General features: G+C 41.9%; 1 protein-coding gene and 1 non-coding gene across 2 annotated transcripts in view; one reads left to right on the forward strand and one right to left on the reverse strand.

Annotated features, from left to right (window-relative positions):
- The window catches only part of tmf1 (TATA element modulatory factor 1), a 34966-nt gene extending 19825 nt beyond the window's left edge, over window positions 1-15141 (reverse strand). Inside the window, exons 1-5 of the mRNA XM_052018423.1 lie at window positions 14654-15141; window positions 4286-5607; window positions 3469-3569; window positions 2333-2459; window positions 1332-1437 (exon numbers count right to left, since the gene is read on the reverse strand). Coding sequence (XP_051874383.1) covers window positions 1332-1437; window positions 2333-2459; window positions 3469-3569; window positions 4286-5607; window positions 14654-14798 — 1801 coding nt within the window. The 5' untranslated portion in view covers window positions 14799-15141. The remainder of the gene's footprint in view (window positions 1-1331; window positions 1438-2332; window positions 2460-3468; window positions 3570-4285; window positions 5608-14653) is intronic.
- Window positions 15142-16945: 1804 nt separating this feature from the next.
- LOC127572147 (U4 spliceosomal RNA) lies at window positions 16946-17086 on the forward strand. Its single transcript, XR_007956579.1, has one exon. It is a non-coding gene; the product is annotated as a U4 spliceosomal RNA (small nuclear RNA).
- Window positions 17087-25213: the final 8127 nt, after the last annotated feature.

The raw sequence follows: 25213 nt of genomic DNA on the forward strand, positions 1-25213 counted from the left end.
TCTAAAATAATGGTCTAGATTTTGAATTATTGTACATGCACTTGTCCAGATGCACTACTGGATTTTGCACTAAATCCTGATAGTGTTTTTTTTTAAAAAAGAAAGCTAAAGTATAACACTCCCTTGAAAAGGGATGTGGGACCTTTCTGATCGTGGTCTCCAACTGTGTACCTCCGTAACCAGACTTAAGAATTCTTAGCTGGCTCTGCAGAGTTTAACCAGTAAATATCAGAGCATTAAATTCAATGTAAAATTCAGACCCAGAAGGCAAAAATAGGGGAAGAAAATGGTTAAAAGAGACTGAGAGAAAAAGTAATTTTTATTTTTGTTGAACTCTCCAAAAATAATTAAAATCTGAAGGAATCCGTTGTCAAACTTATAAAAATATGTAATTCAATATGCATTTAGCAGTAATTAAGATTGGCACACTGTTAAATTTACTTATAACGGAAAGGGACAAGCCATAACATTTTCTTCGTGAATTTAATGAGTATATATCACGCAAATACAAAAGTTTCATGTTATTCCATGTATTTCAAGACTGAATCTCTTTTTGCAATACAACTTGCATACAATCTCTGGAGAACCAGGGCAACTTCCAGATTTCAGTGTTCAATTGTACATATGAGGTCAGAAGTTGCTATGTGATTTATATTTTAATAATAGTAGTTCTGTCAGTTGTTTGCAAATTTATCCTTCTGAGAGACAAAAAACTTAATATGTATTAAGTTATGCACACTGAGGAAACACGGTAAATAAATGAGAAAGAAATATTGCACCACAAGGTTATTCACTGCACATATTATATTTTGTCTTAGAAATTGCCATATAATAGTAGCTACACTACAGAAAGCACTTCATCAATTCTGAAGTACATTGGACATCCTGAGGATGACCACTCCATATCAGGTTTATTTAATTGTGATTTAATTGACAAAAGCAAAATGAGATATTCATAATATAATTTGTTTCAGAAGAAATGTACTGCAAAATGCTGAATAGGTACAGTAATAAAAAGGGATGAAGATTTCACTAAACACTTGTCACTAAGCATGTTATAAAAGAGCTCTCAAAACAAATTACATGGGTCCACTCAGTACTGTTATTGTATCTGACTTCCAGTCAGTGAGCAAAAAAAATACACACAATGTTAAAAGAAGATTAGACATTGTTACGTTATTTCATTAGTACAAGTATCAGACTTGGTAATATTTTTCAGGTGTTAAGCATTGATCTTTCTCTGTTTAAAGTGTAGAATGTGAATATTTGGGAATATTACAAATATTTAATGTGGTTGTTCTTTAAAATCTTGATCTAATTTTTTTTCCTACCCTCCTCCAGCAGTCCTCTGATCTGTTCATCCTTCTCTCGTACTAGATCTGCTGTTTCATTTGAGGTAAATCTAGTAGACAGCTCTGCCTTCAGCACTTTTAATTCCTAAAAGCTCATAAATTGCATGGAAGAAAAATAGTAAATTTATCATTGAAAATCTCTATAAATTCTCACATACAAGCATTAACATTATTTCAAATATCATAACTTATTCCATTCCAAATTATACATTCAGTTACTTCTTTAATAACTTAGAAGTTTGTGCTCAAAGCTACTCCTGCAGCCCCAAACTGGCAAGAAATGTGAAAAAACACAGGTAATGGGACAGTCTCAGTTACCTGGCATGTGCTGGACTTGACAAATGCACTGATTAGCCCATCGTCAGCATTGGTGCACCCCAAGCACTGTCCCAATGTCATTCTGGGTGCTCCCTCAGTGATGCCCTCATATCAGTCAGGTTGTCCCTCATCACTGTCCCAATGTCAGCCTAAGTGCTCCCTCCATATTGTCTCAGTATCAGCCTAGGTGCTCCTCAGTGCAGATCCAGCATCAGCCTGGCCACTTCCTCAGATGATCCACACGTCAGCGTGGGCAGCCCGAGTACTCTTGGCTTGGGTGCTCCCTCAGCACTGCTCCAATGTCATCTCAGGCACTCAGTCTATGCTGTCAAACGTCAGCTCAGGAATTCCCTCAGCACTACCCCAATGTCCACCCAGGCCTAACTTTAAACCTACAACGATGTCCTCCCAGATTTTCCCTCAGCAATTTCCCTCCATTGGTCCAGCCACTCTCTCAGCATTGTCCCTCCTTCAGCCCAGCTATTCCCTCGGATGCTAGTTACTGCAGCATGCCAGTTAGTGAAGAGCCAAATACCTAAGCTTTCACTGTATTATAGCATTTTCTCTCCATCAATTACATTTGTATTTTATTTCAACTAAAACTTTTATTATGCTTTTAGATTTTAACACAAGAAAATTCAAGCAATAACGACTCTGCTTACTTTTTTAACATCATCCCTTTCTTTACAAGCAAGCTGGACTTTCTTTTCAGATTCTGCAATGCGTTGAGTGAACTCATCCTTTATTGATGAGATACTGGTGCTTTCTTCCTTTAGTCTGATCATTTCGCTTCATATGTAGAAAATAAAAAGCTTTAGTGTGTGAACAAACATTTATTGAAATCATTCAAAATTAGAGACTGATGTCAGTTACCATATAACAGGAAAATGAAATCAGTATTTGTATTTAGCTTTGAAATACAAATTCTACAGTCAATTGAAACTGTATGAATTTTAGCCAAAAACATCAACCTTACTTTCCAGACAAAACTGGAATGTAGTGGTTACGTGAATGGACTTTACTTGCAAATGGAAAGACCAGAGGTAACTTTTACCTTCTATAAATTGGACTCAAAATCATTGAATCAAAATTAATCTTTTTTCCTGCATTTACAGGTACTTTAGCAAAACATTAATCACTTATGTAATGCTGGATAGAATCAAGAACTACAATTCAGGACATAGAACAGAAACTTAAACTGACAATAGAGCCATACAACACCACACACTTTCATTCCTTATTCTGCCCTAACACTATTTTATCAGTACTATTTTGATCATCCATGGTTTTTAACACCCACAAGCAAAACTAGATTTTGCTTCACCAGACCTCAACTGTGACTGAAAAGATTAATCAAATATTGAATTTAAGTATGGATTATGAGAAGTTACTGAAAAAATGAGGTGATGAATTAATGCCTAAGCAAAATATTTTTATAACCTATCCATATCAATGCTTAAAACAAAATACCGGAAACATCATACTCTGCCATAAACACATTAGGTATAGGGTTGATAAACCAAAGACTGCATTTTGTCATTTAAAATAAGTATACTCTGGAATATTGCAAAAATAATAGAATTGTTTTGAATACAAAGAAAAGTGCCCTGTTGTTGGCTTTGACATAATTTCAAAATTTTAGGTAAATCAATTAAGCCAAATAATATTTGTTCATTCCAATCTTGTTTCTTCTACAATAACAAAGAATAAATATGATTTTTTGGAAGCATTTTGTTCTATAACCCTTAGTAGGCTATTATACGTCTAAAGCAAGGACATGTTAATAAACCTTACTTACTCTTTCAGGTTATCAATTGCCTCCTCCAATGCGGCCTTATCTTTGCTAACAGACAACAATTGTGTTTCTCTCTTTTCCAACTTGTCTGTCAAATCAATTATCTGAAGACCATTAAAAGATAAAGATGAATAATATTCAAACTTTGAAATCAACTTTAGCAAGAGAAAGCAAGCAACAGCAAACCTGGGCAGGATGGAATTTCAAAACAACACATTATTGTGAAGGGCTGGTAATCAATCAGAGCAAAAATCATGATTCAAACATTATTCTGTGGTAAATATATTCATCTTAGCCAGAAAAGCTGTAGGAACTTTACAGTTAATTCCTCTTAGACTGGGAACTGAAGATCTGCTGGTGTTCAATCTCATTTGGTAATCACTTTGCCTGCACGGTTAAATCTTAAATCTTTGCCAACATATCACAAATAGCCATGTGAACAAGATGCTACAGGACAACCAATGGAACATGGGACGGAATCAACACCTTAAGTGCCAGCTGCACCTCAATTGGTATATTACGTAGTCCGAGTTAAAAGGATATTGGTTCATCTCATTGTCGAGATTTTATCTTACAATTCTAAATTGACACTCCAATGTAGCACTGAGAGATTGCCACACTGCCATCTTTAAATTGCATCTGCTCTCAGGGAGAACCCTCTTGGGGAAACATTGGAATTTCCAGAAGAAAAGCAAAATTGAATCTGGAGAACTGTAATCTATAATCACATTGTAATTATAGAGTCAATCCTGTACATAATTTTGTTTTAAATATCAAGGAAGACTATCGTGTAAAATTATGATAATATGAATACATTTACCTGTTGTAAATGAGATTTTTCAAGTTCACTACTGGGTTGACATTCGTCTCTCGCAGTTCCTTCTGCTGGCCTGTTGATCACTATACATTCTGCGTTTTGGTTCTCAATTACTGTCAGACCAAGTACAGGCAAGACCTCTGGCTGCTCACTATTCACTGGCGTTGCACTTCGACCACTCTCCTCCATTTCACTTTCATCAAGTACATTGTCTTTCTGAGCATCATTTATGCCCTCTTCAACATTCTTCACTGGCTGATCAGTTAGCGAACCATTACAGACAGACGGAGTAAGTGATCCTGAGGCCATATTACATCCTCGACCTGAAGTTTCATCATCGGAATTAATTTCACTCACACTCCGGCTGTCTAATGACTGCACGCTAAATGTGTCAATTCTCTCAAAAGCATCTGAAGAACCACAGCTCTCAGTAAGTTTCTGATATTCGTCCAGACGGTGATAGTCAGTACAGGCCGATGTTGACAGCAGCTGAAAGGATGTCTGCATCAAATGCAGATTAGCCTTCGAATCTACAGCTTCCTGTCTAGAACTTGCTGAACTCTCACTAATGACGCTCTCATGGTCCAATACCTCAATGTCACTTGTAGTTGATGTTCCTGATGAAAATGTACTAATTGGGGGGGAGGGAGTGTTACTTTGCCGGTCCTCAGATTTTTGCTCTTTTGCTTCCAAAAGCGAATCCTTCACGGAAGCAGTATGGGATTTTGATGGGCTGTCAGGTGGACTTGGAGTTTTTTCTAAATTTTTATGCACCTTTGCAATGCTAGAAGCAACCAATGCATTTGGCTTTATTACTTTAGAAGTCACAGATGCAATCTCATTTTCTGTCACAATTAACTTTATTTCATCCTTATTCTGCAACTCCTCACTTTCAAAAGATTTGGAACTTTTAGCCTTTCCACAAAGCAGCTGGTGATCATTAAGCTGATCTGTTACCTCCAAATCACTGTGTACTTTCTGGGGTACAACTGTACAGTCCTCATTAGAATTTGCCTTTTCTGGCACGTTCAACTCAACAGATTCCGTGAGATGAATGGTCAATGTTGCTTCTACTTCTTTGGGCAGTTGAGATTTGCTTGGGGGCTTAGAGACAACAGATGTTGGCTCTATAATTGGAGCATCTGTTGAATTCAGAAAGGCATTGAAGAAGGTCTCAGATTCATCTACCACCATTCGCGTAACTGGTGTGGTAATAGCTTTAGGTGAAGCCACAGAATGAGGTTTGGGGCTGCCTTCTGAAGACGATCCCCATTGTGTGGAAGCCCATCCTTCATTGATCAAAGAGCTTTTACCTGGCAGTGTTGCTGTAAATTAAAAAAAAAGTGTCAAATCAAAGAAAATCTTCCATTCCAATGTATTTTCAGAAATACACAGTATCATTTTTTTATAACAGTTTAAAGACTTACTGAAGGACAATTGATCCAAGTAATTTGATTGATTACACATTTGTTCCCACTGCAACAACTTAAATAGCACCCTTTTTGGAAATCAGCATCTCAGAGCATCTTGCAAGAGAATGTTACCTAGTTGAAGAGAAGGGTTTTTAAGGAAGCCTCAGTAGCAAGACACAGTGCTTACAAGAACTGTGTACCAGTTCTGGTTGCCCTGCTAGAAGGAGGATGTCATTAAACTGGAAAAGGTACAAAAAGAATTTACAAGGATGCTACCAGGACTGGAGGATTTGACTTACAAGGAGAGGCTGGATAGGCTACATTTTTCCCCTGGAGCGTAGGAAACTGAGGGATATCCTTAGAGGTTTATAAAATCATAAGGGGCATAGACAAGGTGAATAATAGGGGAGTCCGAAACTAGAGGGCATAGGTTTAAAACGAGAGGGGAAAGATTTAAAAGGGACCCGCGGGGCAACTTCTTCCACACAGAGGAAGTGAGGATAATTACGACATTTAGAAGACATTTGAACAGGTACAGGTTTGGAGGGATATGGGTCACATGCAGGCAAATGGGACAATCTTAGTTAGGCAACTTGGTTGTCATGGACTAGTTGGACCAAAGGGCCTGTTTTCCATGTTGTATAGCTCTGACTCTATGAGAGAATGCCAGTGATCAGCAGCACGGTGGCTCAAATATCAGGCTTCAAAATATGGGAGTAATGTTGACAATGAAGCTAGGAAGGATAGTGGCAATGAATAAGTAAGATTTCTCACATAGAAAAGTTAACAATGCAAATACAGATATGCTCTGCAGATAGAATGCAGTCTTGAAATGAATTTGGACTAAAATCATCAAAAGAGTTCAACATTAAGACTACATACAAAGTATTACATATTTTACAAGAATTTCTTAATTTGTTGTTGTCAAGAGTGGACTAAGTTTAATTAAGACAGTTATACGTTGCTCAAAAAAATCTGTAAAAGTGTATAAAAAGTTGAAAGAATCGCTAGAGCTGAAAGTATTGAGATTATTTTCACGTTCTGTTATCATTACAAAATGTAAAGGCGACTGTTGAAAAAACACTTGCCTTTCAAAAAGATTCCACGACACAATGTCCTTTAAGAACATAGCTACAAGGAATTCTTAACAATGTCAAATTGTCCTTCCTCAACAAATATACCCTCCCAATAACATGCATCTACTATCTGCAACAAAATATCTTTAAGAATCCACTTGACTATGAGGTCCTCAACAAATAGAGAACAACCAATAATTCACCTATACTAAATCAATTTATATTTTAAAAGACTTATCAGCTGGAACTATCACAAGTGAAGTGTTGAACATTTATATCTATTTAAAATTGAATGGGACCTCTACGACAATCCTTGCCTGCAACAGAAACCACAAAACTTTGCTCAAGAATGTTACCTATATAACAGCAATTTTGCTGTTGTTTCCTTGTTGCTAAATTTTTGCCGTTGTTTCCTTGTTGCTAAATTTTTGCCTCACCATGCTACATAAAGCAATTTCAAGAGACACTTGTGTCCATCTAGGACTTCAAAAGATGTATTTTTCATGTGCGACTTCTGATGTTGTGAGTTAATAATTCCATCACCTTTAATCATCGGGAGCTTTAATCAATCAGTGCTTTCTGTAACCAAGAGGAGAGCCTAATTATATTGCTAGTGGCTATCTGGAGTTAAACCTGAATGATACTGCCTCAAGCACCGGATAGGCATGATGCCAATCTTAGGCAATAGATGAAAAGAGAATTCTGGTGATACATTGATCCTCAGGAACACAAATGCATAAATTAATTATCATTTGCAAATTAACAGGGCTATGTAGCATGTTATCATAAATTAACTTGTAATTAGAATAGCTTTCACAATCATATTCATTTTAAATGTTATTTAGTAAAGAAAACATAAAATTGTATTTTCCTTCAGGAATGTCATCTGCTTTCTGTATTCAACATTGCCAACATACAGTAGATATGGAAGACTAGTCAGAAAAGTAAAAGCACATGTATTCCAAGGGAAAATGGCAAGTTCAAGCCAAAATTAGCTCAGTGGCAGGAAGCAAAGGATAATGCTCAAATTGGTGTTTTTTTAAAAATAAATTATGGATTTAGACTTAAATATAGGAGGTAGAAATTGTAGATGATCCAAAAATTGGTCATGTAAAAAAGAACCCACAGACTGAAGCAAAATATCAAATGGAGGCAGTGGAATTCATTCCTGAGAGATGTTAAGCATGCACTTGATGGTGCACGAGGATGTAGAAACAAGGGATACACGATGAGTGGTAGAAAACCAAGAACAATAAAACAGATGGAGCTACCGAAGGTAGCACAAGTTGGTTAAGGAAAACAGGATACATATATTTCCTGCCATGGCACAGAACACAAAAGCCTGGAGGCCATGCTAGAAATATACCAAAGACCACTGACATCAGTTAGGAGCTCTACATATAATTCTAGCCACCAGATACAAGGAGACATGATGCCATTGGAGACCACACACGAAAAAAATTTACAAGTCTTTTTCAGAACTGGATTTAAGCCATGTATATCAAATTATAAAAGGCCTCAAAAGTGTAGATTCAAAGGACCTGCTTCACTTAGAGAGATTTAACAGAGAGCACATTAGCAGAGAGCAAATTAATGGAGATGAGAATTATTTTCAGCCAGTTCATTTGGAGAGGTGGGAACTGGTTGCCTGAAGGAGTAGAAGCTGCAGAACCCATCATCCCTTTAAAATAAATCTGCCAATCACTTGATGTACCTTACATCAGAAGGCCATGCATCCAAGATAAGAATTAGTCTGAATATTATGCAGCCATGATGGATCTACTTAATTTCCCTCTGTGCTATAAAGAAAGTTTTGTGGATGAGTACAAAGACTGTATTTTATGGATTTAAAGTTTGTTCTCATGAAGAATATTGACAGAGCTTACGGAGACAAAAATAGCATTCAGCAAGTTTGCAGGCATTTATTTACACCAACTGAAAAACATTTGCTTTTGGTAAACAATGCTGGTATTATCTTGTTTATATTTTTTGCAGCAAGGCAAGTTGAAAAACTTATTTAGAGAAAAAGTTTATACCTGGATTTTTGCATAATTTACTTGCATTTCAATTAGTCAACATTTATCAGGACAAACAGCATTTCCATCAGTGCATTCGCAATGCTATGGTTAGTATTTCACATGATCAATGGCCTCTTGGTGTTGATCAGGTCCCCAGCACAGAATCACCCCCTGCAGTCCACCCACATCCATACAGGCGAACCCCAAGTTATGACTATTCAGGTTACCGAAATTCATCCATTCAAAAATCACAAATCATGACCCAAAAATTTGGAATACAGAATAAAATTCACTTATGGAATTTGTGGGGGGGGAAATAAAGAAACATAAAATATAAAAGAAACAAATTGCGTCAATTCTTATTTTTAGCCACTCTAGACTGCAGGGCAATCAGATTTGGATAATGATGTCACATATAATGCATCGATTGGGTTAGCAGTCACAGCCAAGTCCCTCCTTTGCCACACCCCCAGTCCGAGGACATGAAGAGACTTCTCAGAGTGCAGCGTTGCCGTGCTCTTCATCTGCACTGTATTTTCTCTGACGTGCTACATCGTGGGGAGCCATGGTAGTGACGGCCAGTTCCTCAAAGTAATCCCTCAGCCTTTACTCAACCTCCACTAAGTCACCACACTTTAACCCATTACCCTCCTGACACCCCTTCAGCACCACCGTCTCCCATAAACCCTGATCCTTGAATACCATCCCTTTCCCCGTTAACCCAACTTCCTAAACCATGAGCCTTCAACATCAAAGAAAATGCCTTGCAGCTGAAGAGTACGGCAGCGCTGCACTCTGAGATGCCTGTTCATGTCCTCGGACTGAAGAGGGCATGGCAGAGGGGTGACTGTCAACCCAATCGACGTGGTGGCATCACATCCAAGTCTTACTGCTCCACAGTATTGAGTGACTAAAAACAAAAATTGACAAAATTTGGTGTTTCTTTCACACAAGCCTTGTCCATACCAAGACCAGCTGTTGAATAAGTGATGGGTCACTTTGTCGTCACTGATAAAATGGCTCAGTACAAAAGAAAAATATCACTTAGAAATACATCTCCACTTATAACATGGGATTCAGTGGGAAAAGGGGATTCACATTGCAGAAAATCACGATGTGGTCAGTTTTCTAGGAATGTAACCCCTCTGTAACACGGGTCACCTGTACTTACATGGGCCATCTGCGGAGAGCCTCTCTTGTTGGCCCTCTACAAGCTATGGTATAGACCAAACAATGAATGGGTCTCAAATAATGTAGCATGTAAACTTGCCCCAGAATGCCCCAATAGCCTTCTACAGTCAACAAAACTGGGGCACGGGTTTTCCAACCATAAAATTTCTTAGTGATTTATTTTGTTACTGATATTAAGTGACATTTTAAAACTATTAAAATGGAAGCAAATAAAACAACACACTTTTTAAAAAATGAAGTTAACTGAAAAATAACTAATAATTTAAAACATTTATAATTAAAACCAAATAATTAAAAAGTTAAAACAATCTGGGAATAAAATGAGTTAGCCCCCTTCTCTTTAGCCATACAATTTCCATTGAAATTAATGGTATCTCGGATTCTGCAGATCTAACTTGTAGCAGGATCGACAAGGCATTTCCTCAAGAATTGACCCATCAGTGAACCTCAATTCCGCATTTTACATTTCCTACGAAGTCAAGGATTCATTTCCGTTTCAACACTGAATGCTGACATCTCCTTTCAGAACTGCCAGTAAAAGTTCAGCATGACCTGGCCCAATATTTTTTTGATGTTATACAAGACAATGCTGGAAACACTCAGCAGCTTAGGCAGCACCTGTGGAGAGAGAGATGGCTTACATTTCAGAACAATTCCCATACAGGAAATGTTTCAGGTCTGAGACCCTTCATCAAAACTGGGTGAAAAAACAAATTAGTTTCAGCAGCAGAGAAGGTGGGGGAGCGACAAGTCGAACAAATGGAATATCTCTTGCTGGGCCAGTCCCACCTCTTTAGCATTAACACTTTATACAGCTGAAGAAATATAATCTGCAACTTAACTACCACTTGGTCTCACCATAGAGATGTTCCCTTTCTTCTACATGTCATCCCCCCACCTTCTCCACTACCTAAAACTAACCCTGTTTTCTCTCCTTCCCAGTTATGATGCAGGATCCAAGACTCAAAGCACTTCTTCCACAGATGCTGCCTGACCTGTTGAGGGTTTCCAGTATTTTCTGTTCATATTTCAGATTTCCATCATCTGCTTTTTTTTATTTTCATATTTTGGTTTTAAGCATTTGCCATCTAGTGGCAGAAATACTCAAAATTGCAGATGTTGATCCCAAGTCATAGAATGGTAATGTCAAAAAAACTAATGTATTACATTCATAGTGAATTAAGTGCATTACAGTTGAGAAAAAATGTACCAGCTTAACTAAAATGATTGTATACTCTCAGCACAGCCTGAATGACCAGCAGTTGTTTAAGGTCGTAGAAGCTATGATGATTCAAAGAGAGCAGATTTAGCTTTGCAAATGCTATCTGGATTTGGAGGTAATGATGGAAAGGTAGAATTACATAATCATCCCTGGAGACACACCGAAGTTAATATTGGGCATGGAAATGGTGTCACTTGATGAATTGCAAGCAGCTAATAAAAAATGAAAAACTTGTAATCCCGGATATATCAGCAGCCAGAATACAGCACAGTTGAAAACACTGCTCTAGCAACCCAGATTCAATCCTGATATCCAATGTCTTGTGGAGTTTGCACATTCTCTCTGTGAGCATGCGGATTTCCCCTGAAAATCTGGTTTATTCCAACGTCCCAAGGATATGTTGTTTTGTAGGTTAATTAATTACTATAAGTAACTAGTGTAGACAGATGGGTGAAGAATCCAGGGAGTTAATGGGCACGAGAGAGAGGATAGGGAATGGGAAAACAAGCGAGGGAACGGGACTAATAGAATTGCTGATATCTGGCATTGACTCAACAAATGAAATAGTCTGTCATTAAGAAATATGAAGCTGTATGTTTTTTTAAAACAAGGCACGTCAGAGCTACTTCCATTTTTAAATGGGAATATATGGAACAGGAATTGAGTTTAGGTTTGTCTGTTTTTATTCCTTTAAGAGTTATTCATGCTATTAGAATATATTTATCTCTTTAGTCTTTCTATGATTTGCATCATTCATAGCCAAGCAAAGCTATTTGGGATGTTACGTTAAAGTTGTACAAGACATTGGTGAGGCCAAATTTGAGCATCACGTGCAGTTCTGGTCACCTACCTACAGGAAAGATATCAATAAGCATGAAAAAGTGCAGAGAAAATTTACAAGGATGTTGTCAGGACTTGACGACCTGAGTTATAGGGAAAGGTTGAGTAGCTTAGGACTTTATTCCCTGGAGCGCAGGAGAATGAGGGGAGATCTTATAAAGGTACACAAAATTATGAGGGGTATCGACAGGGTGAATGCATGCAGGCTTTTTCCTCCCAAGGTTGGGTGAGACAAGAACTAGAGGACATAGGTTTAGGGTGAAAGGTGAAATAGAAAAGGGGAATCTTCTTCACTCAGAGGGTGGTGCAAGTGTGGAACCAGCTGTCAGCAGAAGTGGTAGGTGCAGATTCAATTCTAACATTTGAGAGAAGTTTGGATAGGTACATGGATGGGAGGAATTTGGAGGGATATGGTCCAGGTAGATGAGACTAGGCAGAAGATCAGGTCGGCATGGACTAGATGGGCCAAAGGGCCTATTTCTGTGCTGTAGTGCTCTATAACTCTGTTTAAGACCTATATTACTCACAAGCCTCTACCACTGTGACTATAAAGCAGCTAGATTTGCATAGTTGCAAGCTGACTGGCTACACCATTCTGCTCTAGAAAAGCTCATAACTGCACCTCAGAACCTGCCATTGTAGGAACATCCGAAATCCATATGTGAATAGGATAGAGTGACAGGGAAGATCCGCTTACAAGTAATCAGTGCCTGCTGCATTCTGATAGTTTATTATTTTGCTTTTTGGATTGAATATTTCAGAGATCTATTGGAAAAGATGCAATATTACAGTTAACAATTTGAAAATATTGTGTGTTTTCCTTCATGATTCTCCAACATCAATGAAATGGAGCAACAGCTACCAATCTGAATGTTGAAACCAGTGAAAATTATAAAGAGAAACTGGCAACAGAGAACAAACAGGCATATTTTTTCATGTCAGAAAACTCCAATCTGCCAACTTGTTTACCTCACACTACTGTAGTCTTATATTATCTATGAAATTTATTACACTACTACTTTTTAACCTAACAACGTTTTTACAAACATTCCTTAAAGTTATACTGATAAAGATGAGTGTTTTGATTTTGAACATTTTTTGAAAGCACTTCCCTACAATAAAGAAATGCTAGAAGTACTAATGTGTTTAATTTGTGTTAGTTTACTCTTTACGGTTGCTGATTAATGGTATTAATGTAATACTGTCATAATATTATTAATGAATGAAAGATAAAAGTGATCCGTGTTCTTTTGAAACAACCCAATTACAAGACTCAAACCCATTATTTGGCAAAGCTCCGGAAATGCAAAGCACTGAACAATAATATGTTACAAAAACAGTCTTGCTCTTCAGCAACATCCTCCCTGTACCAGTACTTTTATCAGTAGAAATATAATGTACTGGACACCTGACCATCATCCACTTCACTACATTCATGTTTGTAACCTGATGTGACTAAGACCAATCTGCAGGTATTTTGGCAGCCTAATGAAATTCAATTTTAATAAATAGTAAAAATTAATCCACCTAAAAGTGTTGAAGATATTTGTACATGTATGAAAAGAAGAATGTGAAGCAAATGATTAACCCACTTAAAGTCATCAATATTTTGGAGAGAGATGGAAAGCAGAAAAGAATATTATACAGAATAATTATAGCACGGAAGGGCATTCAGCCTGTCCAGTCCAAATAGGTTCTATACAAGAGCAATCCAACTAGTCCCTTGCCCACGTACCTGAAAATTCACTTTTCAGATACATCCAACTCCCTTTAGAACACTGCAATTGAAAAGACCATGACTACAACACCCAACATTACAGTCCAGACACCAATGACTAACAATGTAAACAAGCACATTTTTTCTTCATGCGCTTTAGCCAATCACCTTCATTCTAAATCTTCTAGCTCTTGGTCCCTCTGCCACAGGGAAGAGTTTCCCTCCATTTAATGATTTTAAATCTCTTCTCTGTTCAAGGAGACAACTCTAACTTATAGAGTCTGTGCACCAGGTTCAAATGTCCCTCATTTCCCAGAACTGGACACAAGGACTTCAGTTGTGGCCCCAAACAGTGTCGACAGTCCTTGAGGGGCAGACAGAGACAGAGGAGGCACAGCACAGCAACAGAGACAGAGGAGGCACAGCACAGCAACAGAGACAGAGGAGGCACAGCACAGCAACAGAGACAGAGGAGGCACAGCACAGCAACAGAGACAGAGGAGGCACAGCACAGCAACAGAGACAGAGGAGGCACAGCACAGCAACAGAGACAGAGGAGGCACAGCACAGCAACAGAGACAGAGGAGGCACAGCACAGCAACAGAGACAGAGGAGGCACAGCACAGCAACAGAGACAGAGGAGGCACAGCACAGCAACAGAGACAGAGGAGGCACAGCACAGCAACAGAGACAGAGGAGGCACAGCACAGCAACAGAGACAGAGGAGGCACAGCACAGCAACAGAGACAGAGGAGGCACAGCACAGCAACAGAGACAGAGACAGAGGAGGCACAGCACAGCACAGAGACAGAGGAGGCACAGCTGGCCATGTGTGGCGGAGCGGGGCCGCGCTGTCCCCGCACAGGCAGCGGTCCGGTCACCGGGGGCACTGTACCTTCCTCATACTCCGCCGTGATGCCGCCAGCCCACGAACCCCCCTCATCCTCCTGGATGTCCAAGACCCTGTCGATGGATTTCTGAGCCTGGGACAGCGCCTGCTTGGCGAAGCTCGACAGATGCGAGGCGTTGAACCAACTCATGGTGCGGACCGCCCCACGGCGCCGAGGCCTTTCGCCGCAGAAGGCCGGCCCGGATCACGGCCAATCGTCGCTCTACTACTGACGGCCTCTGTCCCCGCAGCCAGGTCCCGGCCCCGCACCCTGTCAGTGGGCCAGCCGGTTGAGCGGAGTGTCCGGCGGCCCGGCACCCGGCGGCCCGGCACCCAGCGGGACCCCTGATGGCGAAACTCCGATTGTGTCTCCAGCCTCACTCGCAACTCCTCCACGTAGCAGCAATGACGCGACCTCCCAGACCTCCCTGCGCCACGGTCATTGCCCCGCACTCCCGGCAGGCACCGCGCCGCACTCACTGCCCCGCACTCCCGGCAGGCACCGCGCCGCACCCCACTCACTGCCCCGCACTCCCGGCAGGCACCGCGCCGCACTCACTGCCCCGCACTCCCGGCAGGCACCGCGCCGCACTCACTGCCCCGCACTCCCGGCAGGCACCGCGCCGCACCCCCACTCACTGCCCCGCACTCCCGGCACGCACCGCGCCGCCCTTAATGTCCCGCACGATGGTTCCCGGAAGGTTGTGAGTTGAGCCAGGCAGTGAATCTCTATCCCAGGGAGTGTTGGAGGCTGGATTATTAAAAATATTTGTGGAGATAGATAAATATTTGAAAGATTAAGGAGTTCAGGGTTATTTGGCACTGACACAGAGGAGTTGAGACCAACATAGATTAGCCATGATGATATTGGAGGGCGGGGCAGGATGGAGGGGCCTGGTGGCCTACTCCTGCTTCTATTTTCTTGTGTTCTGTGTTGTACAGGCTATTCCCAGGGACTCACAGTGAGAGAAATTACAGAACTTGCACTGTATTGATGCTAGAAAAACATTAATGCAGTGAAAGTTTCTCCCTGTGATGTGCCCTAAAATTCAATGGTACTCCAGATCATGGTGTGGCTGACACCTGAGAATTGCAAATCAGCATGGTCCACGATCCGGGCTTACGTACTGAGGGACACGCTAAAGTTGGGTACAGCCACTGTGAGAGCTCTCTGGAGAAGGGGCACCGTTTAGGGCCCAATTGGTATTGGTTTATTATTGTCACTTGTACTGAGCTACAGTGAAAAACTTGTCTTGCATACCGATCGTACAGGTCAATTCATTACACAGTGCAGTTACAATGAGTCAGTACAGGTAAAGACAATAACAGTACAAAGTGTCACAGCTACAGAGAAAGTGCAGTGTAATAAGATGTAAGGTCACAACAAGGTAGATCGTGACGTCAGAATCCATCTCATCGTATTGCACACAAATTAGATGAAATCTGGGTTAAAACCCCATGAACTATTTACTTTGAGACACAAGAAATTCTGCATATGCTGGATGTATCTGGAGCAATACACAAAAAGTGCTGGAGGAACTCAGCAGGTCAGGCAGCATCCATGTAAGGGAATGCCAGCTGATGATATACTAACGTTAAGTAACAGGAAATAACCTGACTTGTTATGAAAATATTCACTTGAACGTATTTTTAAGTTTTTTTAATCAATAAAGTACATTTTACAAAATATAAGGCAGGCCATTAAGTTAAACGAGAAGACAGGTTAGTTTCCATTTACTAATTTATTTTATGACGTTGCCAATATTTGAATTTTGTGAACCAAGGAAATATTGAATAAAATGTACATAAATATTATTCAACTATGACTTTTTTTTAAATTTTGGGCTGAAATCCAAAGCAACTGTAAATCAGAATGGAAGAATACACACGCGTTAATAAATTAACATTTATAGCAGCGGAGGAGTAAACGCGATGCCTGTCACCGACCATGAAAACCTCTCACCTCCCTTATACCCTAACGCATCTACAGCCAGCCCACTGACACAGTGCCCCAACCTACGAGGCGCAACAACATCCCTGGGAAATGACACATCCCGACGTGACGTAACGCACCTGATTAGCATACAGACATCCCATAGCCCTTCACTTTACATTTTAGTTTAATCTGTTTGACGGTCAAGAAGATTTATATCTGCTGATATGGTAATATAAATGCAAAATAATGTTATAAGCATTATTCTATATAACGCTACTTAATGTATTGAAAAGAGTATTTTATTCGGTCCCAATGTAAAGTGTATGCATTTGCTAGACCTTGGCTCCAGGCGGTTTTTCATTAGCTTTGCGCAGTGGCAGTATCGTAGCCGATGAGGTTTACCCGAGGCGCGATTATTGCTTATTGAAAACTTTTCCCAATACCCCGCTATGACGACTTGAAATATAGTCGGCATTGGCAATTTTTGACAGTCTCTGCGGAGACTTCACACAATTCAAAAGAATAGATTATCTTTCAATACTTTGATTTGTTTGTGATTATCAATAGTGTCGTGTTTTAATTTATCTCTGCCGTTTTTCTTTTTTCGCTGCTTCTTTTGCAAATTATGTGTCTTTTATGCTTCATTATTCCATCTCTATGCTGTATTCTCCCGGACCATTACCGCTCCTGACTCTCTGCGGCGATCTCCAACTGTTGTTGCGTGCCTGGCCTCCTGGCTGCGCAATATTCCATTCAGTTCCATGTTGCTGCGCTACTTGTACTTCATGCAAAAGCTTTCAGGAAAAAAAAGCCTTTGACCCCCAAGTTCATAAGGCGGTGATCAGAATAAAACGTTCTGCAAGTCTTGCGCAGACTGTCAAAAACATTTTATCAAAAGCATAAGATATTAAGTATTTTTTTTATTTTCAAAAAATAAATGCTATTCATCATAAAAATATATGCAAGAGAATAAATAATGCAAAACTTTTTACATTCTTAGTGTCATCTACTCAATAGATCAGGTACATTAACACTTTTTTTTAAACCATAGCACTGTTGCCACTCATGTGGGCCCCTGAGGTGATACAGGGGCCACATTGGGTACACTTTTGCCCCCATTCTCTAGGGACTTGTGCATCATGACTTGTTAGACTTTCTCCATCTTGGATCCCCAGGTGAATGGGAAGATGATTACCAGGGTGGAGCAGTGGGGGCCACACCTGCGCCAAGTACAATAGCCCAGAGAGCAAATCACACCCGATGACCAAGTTCTTCCCAGTTGTTGAGAGAGAGAGTGCCATTTCCACAGTCCCAGTTTTTGTTTGACCTTTCCTATCTGCTCCAGCCATTTCTTGTTGCACGCTTCAGCCCCTCTGAACCAGGTTCCCAGCACCTTCAGGTAGTCAGACCTGACTGTGAAGGGAGGTATTGGATCGGTCGGGCCAGTTGCCGAAGAGCATGGCCTCGCTCTTACTGTGGCCCCAGATGCCAACTCAAACTGGTCGCAGATGTTGATCAATCTGCAAACTGTGGATCAAAGCAGAAGACAGCAATGTCGTCCATGTACAGGGAGGTTTTGACCTGGGTGCCTCCACTGTACGGCAAGGTCACCCCTCTTATGCTCTCATCCTTCCTGATGGATTTGGGAAGGGGTTCTATACAGCACACAAACAAGACGGGCAGAGTGGAAAACCCAGCCTGACTCCAGACTTGATGGGGAAGCTGTCTGACTCCCACCCATTGATTTGGACTGTGCTACAGATGTCTGTGTAGAGCAGCTGGATCCAATTCCTGATTCCCTCCCCAAAACCCATTTTGGAGAGCATGTCCATTATGTACGTGAGGGATATACTGTCGAAGGCCTTCTCCTGGTCCAAGCTGACCAGGCAGGTGTCCACCCCTCTGTCCTGCATGATGGCAATGGTATCCCTGAGCAGCACGAGGCTGTCAAAGATTTTCCTGCCTGGTACAGCCAGGTTTGGTCCAGGCGGATCACCAGTCCCAGAGCAGACTTGACCCGGTTAGCAATGGCCTTGGACAGGATCTCATCATCCACATTCAACAGTGAAATGGGTCTCCAATTCCTGATGTCCTCACTCTCCACCTTCTAGCTGACCCTGGTGTTGCAAAGGATAGGCCTAGCCTCATTACCACACTACATCCCAGTCAGTCGGACATTGCCGCACTACCTGTATTTTGTGGAACAGTTCTTCCTAGCAAACACCTTTGACCACAATTCCATCAGGCAGTGGTCAGCATGGGATGTCCCGCAAATACTGTGGGACGGTGATCTATGGATACTATATGGAGTTGTTCCCTGAGCAAACTGTCCAAATCATGTCGTAAAATGTCGCATCTCCAGAACTCACCAACAAGCACCAAGACCTCACTTGGCTGGCAGTGAGGGGGGCCCTCACAGTCGAAATATCATCCCCAATGCACATTGCCCTTAGGACAGCTGCGGTGGGGAAGAAACGGTCACCCACCTCTTTGCAGACTGTGGATTTGCTGAGTAGATGTGGAGACGGATGCAAGGCTCCGTGTCCCGATTCATACCCAGCAGCTACATAACAGAGGACTCTCTGATCTCCGGGCTGTTCCCAGGGACACACGCCAAGACAGACATCAAGTGCTGCTGGAAGGCCACCAACTCGGTGAAAGACGCCCTTTCGTCTGCCCGAAACTTGTTGGCCTCCCAGCACAGTGAGATGTCCGTAAGGAAATTCTGCCGACTGGCACAGTCCAGGCTGCGGGAGTACGTGCTGAGGGACGCACTGAAGCTCGGTGCAGCCAGTGCTAAGTCTCTGTGGGGAAGGACAACAGTCCAGGCCCATTCCACTCCCACACATGGAGGGGCAGAGTCGGGTGGGGAAGACCCTCGAACAATGAAAGGGTATCACCCAAGGGAGTCATATAAGTGGTTATGGTGCTATGGTTTAAAACAAAAGTTCACGCCACTGAATGTATTGTCCAAGAATGTGAAAAGTTTTGCACTGTGTTTATTCTTTTGTATATATTTTTTATAATGAAGAAAGTTTATGTTTGGAAAAAAATTGGATAGGCTAGGATCATTCTCACTAGAGAAAAGAGACTGACAGATGATCTTATAGAGTTTTATAAAATTATGAGGGGCAAAGATAGGGTACATAGTCACAGTTTTTTTCCTGAGGTGGGGAAGTATAAAACTAGAGAGCAAAGGTTTAAGGTGAAAGGAGAAAGATCTAAAGAGGACCTGAGGGGCAAGTTTATCACACAGAGGGTGGTGAGTCGATGGAATAAGCTGCCAGAGGAGGTAGTCGAGGCAGGTATAATTACAGTGTTTAAGAAGCATTTGGACAAGTAGATAGGAAAGGAATAGAGGGGTATGAACCGAAGGGCCTGTTTCTGTGCTGTACCACTCTAAGAGGACCTTTGCCTAGCAGATGTTAAGTGTAGTACCCATCCTCTCATATCCTGAGAGGTTAGCATTACAAGGTCGAATAGGAGAATTGCAACAGCAAACTCCATCACAAACAGATCACCATGTGTCATTATCCAAGCACCTGATGACATTGAGGATATCAGTGTCCCATAGCAACCATTTCGTAATGTTACTGAACCAGAATGCTTCTGATTTGTGATTTCATGGACAGCACTGTCATTTGAAAGATATCATTTTGGTCGGAAAGTGGAGCGAGGCTCAAAATCTTCTTTGCAACTCTGATTCATTGTATTTCTGGAGATTTGAGCACGTGATATCCTCACCATAGGTTGTGACTTCTGCAGCAATTACCTTTGTTGACTATTTTGCTATTACCAAGACCCAAATAAAACATTAGACTTATTGTTTTAAAATGAGATGAACAACATAGTTCATTGAATGATTACAAATGAATAAGAATTGCTCCTGGCATGTTTCTACAATCCAGTCAGGCTTTGATTTACAGGTTTTCTTGCACAATGCTATTTACATACAGTAAGTTACTAATGACCTGGTACTTTTTGTTCATGATGTGGATTCACTTTTACACAGTGTATCTGGGTCATCAAGACACGCTTTTATTTTTAATTAATTCTTCAAGATCTAGGGACATTTTTATTTCAAAAATAAACTTTATTCATAAAAAAATATACAAGAAATACAAAACAATACATGGCTTTCTTTACATTCGTAGTGTCGTCAAGTTCATGCATTCTATGTACACAGCACTAATGCCACTCGTGGCCTCTGAAGAATACACCCTTCAAGTGTTTGTGGGGTTGTTACACAGGACCAGCCCCTCAGTGTCCAGTGACAGCCAGATCTTTGATTGCAGTCCTTCCCCATAAAGCCTTTACGTTGGCTGCACTGAACCTCAGTGCGTCCCTCAGCACGTACTCCTGCAACCTGACTGTGTCAGACAACAGCATTCACCCACGGACGTCTTGTTGTACCTGAAGACCAAGAGGTTTGGCACAGATCTAAGGGCATCTTTCACCAAGCTGATGACCGTCCCACAGTACTTGATGATTGTCTTGGTATGTACCCCTGGGAACAGCCCGTAGGTCAGAGAGACCTTTGCTGCACAGCTCCTTGGGATGAATCTCGAAAAGGACCCTTACATCATTTTCCAGACCTTCTCTGCAAATGCACAATCCACAAAGAGGTGGACAACCATCTCATCCTCATTGCATCCGTCCCAGGGGCAGTATGCGTTGGGAGTGAGACTCCATCTGCGCAAGAAGAATCTGATGAGGAGGGACTCTCCCACTGCCAGCTAAGCAAGGCCTTGGTGCTTGTTGGTGAGTTCTGGCAATGAGGCATTCTGCCAAATGGTTTTGATAGTCTGCTTGGGGAACCATCCCACAGGAGCCATCGTGTCCTCCTCCCGCAGATCTGCAGGACGTTCTGTGCTGACCACTGCCTGATGGACAAAGGTGCTTTTCTGAAGGAACTTTTCTATGAAGGATGTCCAACTGAATCGGATATTTGGCGGCAACGAGGTCAGGCCCATCCTTCACAACCCCAGTGACAGGTACAACCTCAGCATGCAGTGACTCTTGGTGTTTGTGTGGCTTCAGTTCTACGCAGAGATTGATACAGCCACACACAAACACGGCCATCAGAACAAGGGCAAGATTGGGTATTTTTCTCCCATCCTCTGGAGGTGTACATCACAAACAAGTCAGATGCACTTTATCTTGGGTCTCCAGATGAAATAGAAGATGGTTCAGGTGACAGCACAGTGCAGAGGCAAGGGTGAAGGACTGCAATGAGAAACAAAGGACTGCGGATGCTGGAATCTAGATGAAAAACACTCCTATCGACCTATCACTGCTCTGCTTTTCCCTCCTATATATTGGGCTTCCCCTTTTCCTATCTTCAGTCCTGAAGAAGGGTATTTAAATTATTATTATTATTATATTAAATTTTATATATATATTATATATAAAATTATATATATATATTAAAGGGTATCTACCCAGAATCCTATCCCATGCAGGCAGCCTGCACCTATTCCAAAGCACTGTGTCCACATTTTCAAACTTTATCCCCATGTAAAACCCTGAGATGTGTTTCTCTCTTTATCCTCTCGTTGTCCGGTCAAACTCTGTGGCTCTCTGTCTTGGTGACCCCGTGAGCCCCAGCTGCAGTTCCACACATCTCTCTCCCGAGTGCCTGCCTGGATACACCTGCTCTGAGAGCCCTACACCCTGAGCAAAAGTGCCTCACAGTGCCTGCACGGCCATAAGAGGGCCCACGCCAGACTTCAACAAATGCCATAAAGAAACCATGGTTTCCCCTCTACCATGGGTAACTGAGCCCCTGACCATATGTCATTTATGTCCTGCACTTTTGCCTTTGCACCTTCTTCTCTTGGACAGAGCAAACATGGTCCTTACCAATACCTGTCCTGGTCAAATCACGTGGATGCCATGGCCAAGAAAGCTCACCAACACCTCTACTTCCTCAGGAGGCTAAAGAAATTCGGTATGTCCCCTTTGATACTCACCAACTTTTACTGATGCACCGGAGAAAGCATCCTATCTGGATGCATCATGGCTTGTACGGCAACTGCTCTGCCCAGAACCGCAAGAAACTGCAGAGAGTTGTGGACACAGCCCAGCGCGTCACGGACACCAGCCTCCCCTCCTTGGACTCTGTCTTTACATCTCGCGGCCTTGGCGAAGCAGCCAACATAATCAAAGACCCCACCCACCTGGGTCATTCTCTCTTCTCTCCTCTTCCATCAGGTAGAAGATACAGGAGCCTGAGGGCTCGTACCACCAGAGTTAAGGACAGCTTCTACCCCATTGTGATAAGACTATCGAACGGTTCCCTTATACGATGAGATGGATTCTGACCTCACGATCTACCTTGTTGTGACCTTGCACCTTATTGCACTGCACTTTCTCTGTGGCTGTGACACTTTACTCTGTACTGTTATTGTTTGTACCTGTGCTGCCTCAATGCACTCTGTACTAACTCAATGTAACTGTGCTGCGTAATGAATTGACCTGTACGATCAATATGCAAGACAAGTTTTTCACTGTACCTCAGTACAAGTGACAATAATAAACCAATATCAATACCAATACCTTCTATCCACCTGCCTCTGCATTCAATGGATCATCCTTCACAATTTCTGTCAGCTCCAGCAGGATTTCACCACCAGACGTATATTCTGCTCCTCTCCCCTTTTAGCATTTTGAAGGGATCACTGCCTTTGCAACTCCCCAGTCAGTCCTTCCATCCCTGCCTGCTACTCTCCATCATGTGACACTCTCCCATGCACCGCAGGAGGTATAATACCTGTCTTTTCAGCTCTTCCCTTCCCACTATCTGGGGACCCAACAGTTTTTCCAGGTAAGGCAGTGATTCATTTGAACCTCTTCCAATTTAGTGTACTCCATTTGGTGCTCACAATGTGGACTTCTCTAGACTGGAGAAACCACAGATTGGTTGAATCATTTTGTGGGGAACCTGTGCTCAGTCCATCGGAGTTGCCTGTCACTTTAATTCCCCATCCCACTCCAACCTTTCTATCTGTAGTCTCCTGCACTGTTATGATGAGGCCCAACATAAGCTCAAAGAACAAATCCTTATTTTTTGGTCAGGACCCATTGCAGCTCACAGGACTCAATACTGACACCTAGTAAGTATTTGGATGGGAGACCACCCGGGAATTCCAGGTGCCATAGACCTTTGTTTAGGGTGGCACAGTGGTGCAGTTACACAGCGCCAGAGGCCCTGGTTCGATCCCGACCTCAGGTGTCGTCTGCATGGAGTTTGCACGTTCTCCCTGTGACCAAGTGCATTTCTTCCGGGTGCTCTGGTTTCCTCCCACTTCTCAAAAATGTGCGGGTTGGTAGGTTAATTGTCCCGGTACATTGTCCCTAACATGCAGGTGAGTGGTAGGATCAGGGGAGAGTTGATGAGAATGAGGGGAGAATAAACTGGGATTAATGTGATGCCTGTCCGATCTAATCCCATTTGCCCGCATCCCTCGACTCCTTTCCCATCCAAGTACACCTTTCACACATTGTAACTGTATCTGCCCATGGCAGCTCTCTATATAACTACCACCCTCTGTATGAAAAACTTATCTCTCAGATCTCCTTTAAATTTTCCCCCCTCACCTAAAACCTGTGTCCTCTAGAGTCTTAGACTCCCCTGCCATGGGAAAAAGAGTAACTATCCTATCTATGCCCCTCATCATTTTATAGTCCAGGGTCTCGACCCGAAACAGTGACTGTCCATTTCCAGATGTCCAGATGCTACCTGACCCGCTGAGTTCCTCCAGCAGCTCCTTTTTTGTTCCAGATTCCAGCATCTTCGGTCTCGTGTGTCTCCATCATTTTATAAACCACTTCAAGGTCACCCCGCAGCCTCCTACGTTTAGCCTCAGTCTCCACTTCCTCCTAGCTTTAGATTGGTTCAATTAGACTTATGCTCACTAAAGTTTAGAAGAATAAGATACTTACTTATTAGTCACATGTACATCAAAACACACAGTGAAATGCATCTTTTTGCGTTACTTGAGAATGTGCTGGGAGCAGCCCGCAAGTGTCGCCACTCTTCTGGCGCCAACATAGCATGCCCACAGCTCCTAACCTCTACGTCTTTGGAATGTGGGAGGAAACCGGAGCACCCGGAGGAAACCCACGCAGACACGGGGAGAATGTAGAAACTCCGTACAGACAGTGGCCGTAATCGAACCTCGGTCACTGGTCCTGAAATGGCGTCATGCTAACCGCTGCACATGATAGGGGATCTCATAGAACCATACAAAATTCTAACAGGACTGAACATATTAGTGGACTGGGATATCACCCCAGGAGCCACACGAGTGGCATCGATGCTGTGGGTTTTAAAAAAAGAGGTAACACTAATGATTGATCTGTACACGAATGTAAAGGTTTGCACTGTTTTATTGTTGTATATAGTTTGTTATTTTATGATGAATAAAGTTTATTTTGTAGTAAAAACAAGACTTTCTCCATGGCAGGAGTGTCCAGGACCAGGGAGTCACAGTCTAAGGATAAGGCTGAGATGAGAGCAATTTCTTGCTAGAGGGTAGTGAACCTGCAGAATTCTCCACTACAGAAAGCCGTTGTAGCCAAATTATTAAACATGTTCAAGAAGGAGTTAGATATTGTTCTTAGGGCTA

This window comes from Pristis pectinata, chromosome 6 (genome assembly GCF_009764475.1).
Source record: "Pristis pectinata isolate sPriPec2 chromosome 6, sPriPec2.1.pri, whole genome shotgun sequence".
In the NCBI taxonomy this organism is placed as follows: Eukaryota; Metazoa; Chordata; class Chondrichthyes; order Rhinopristiformes; family Pristidae; genus Pristis; species Pristis pectinata.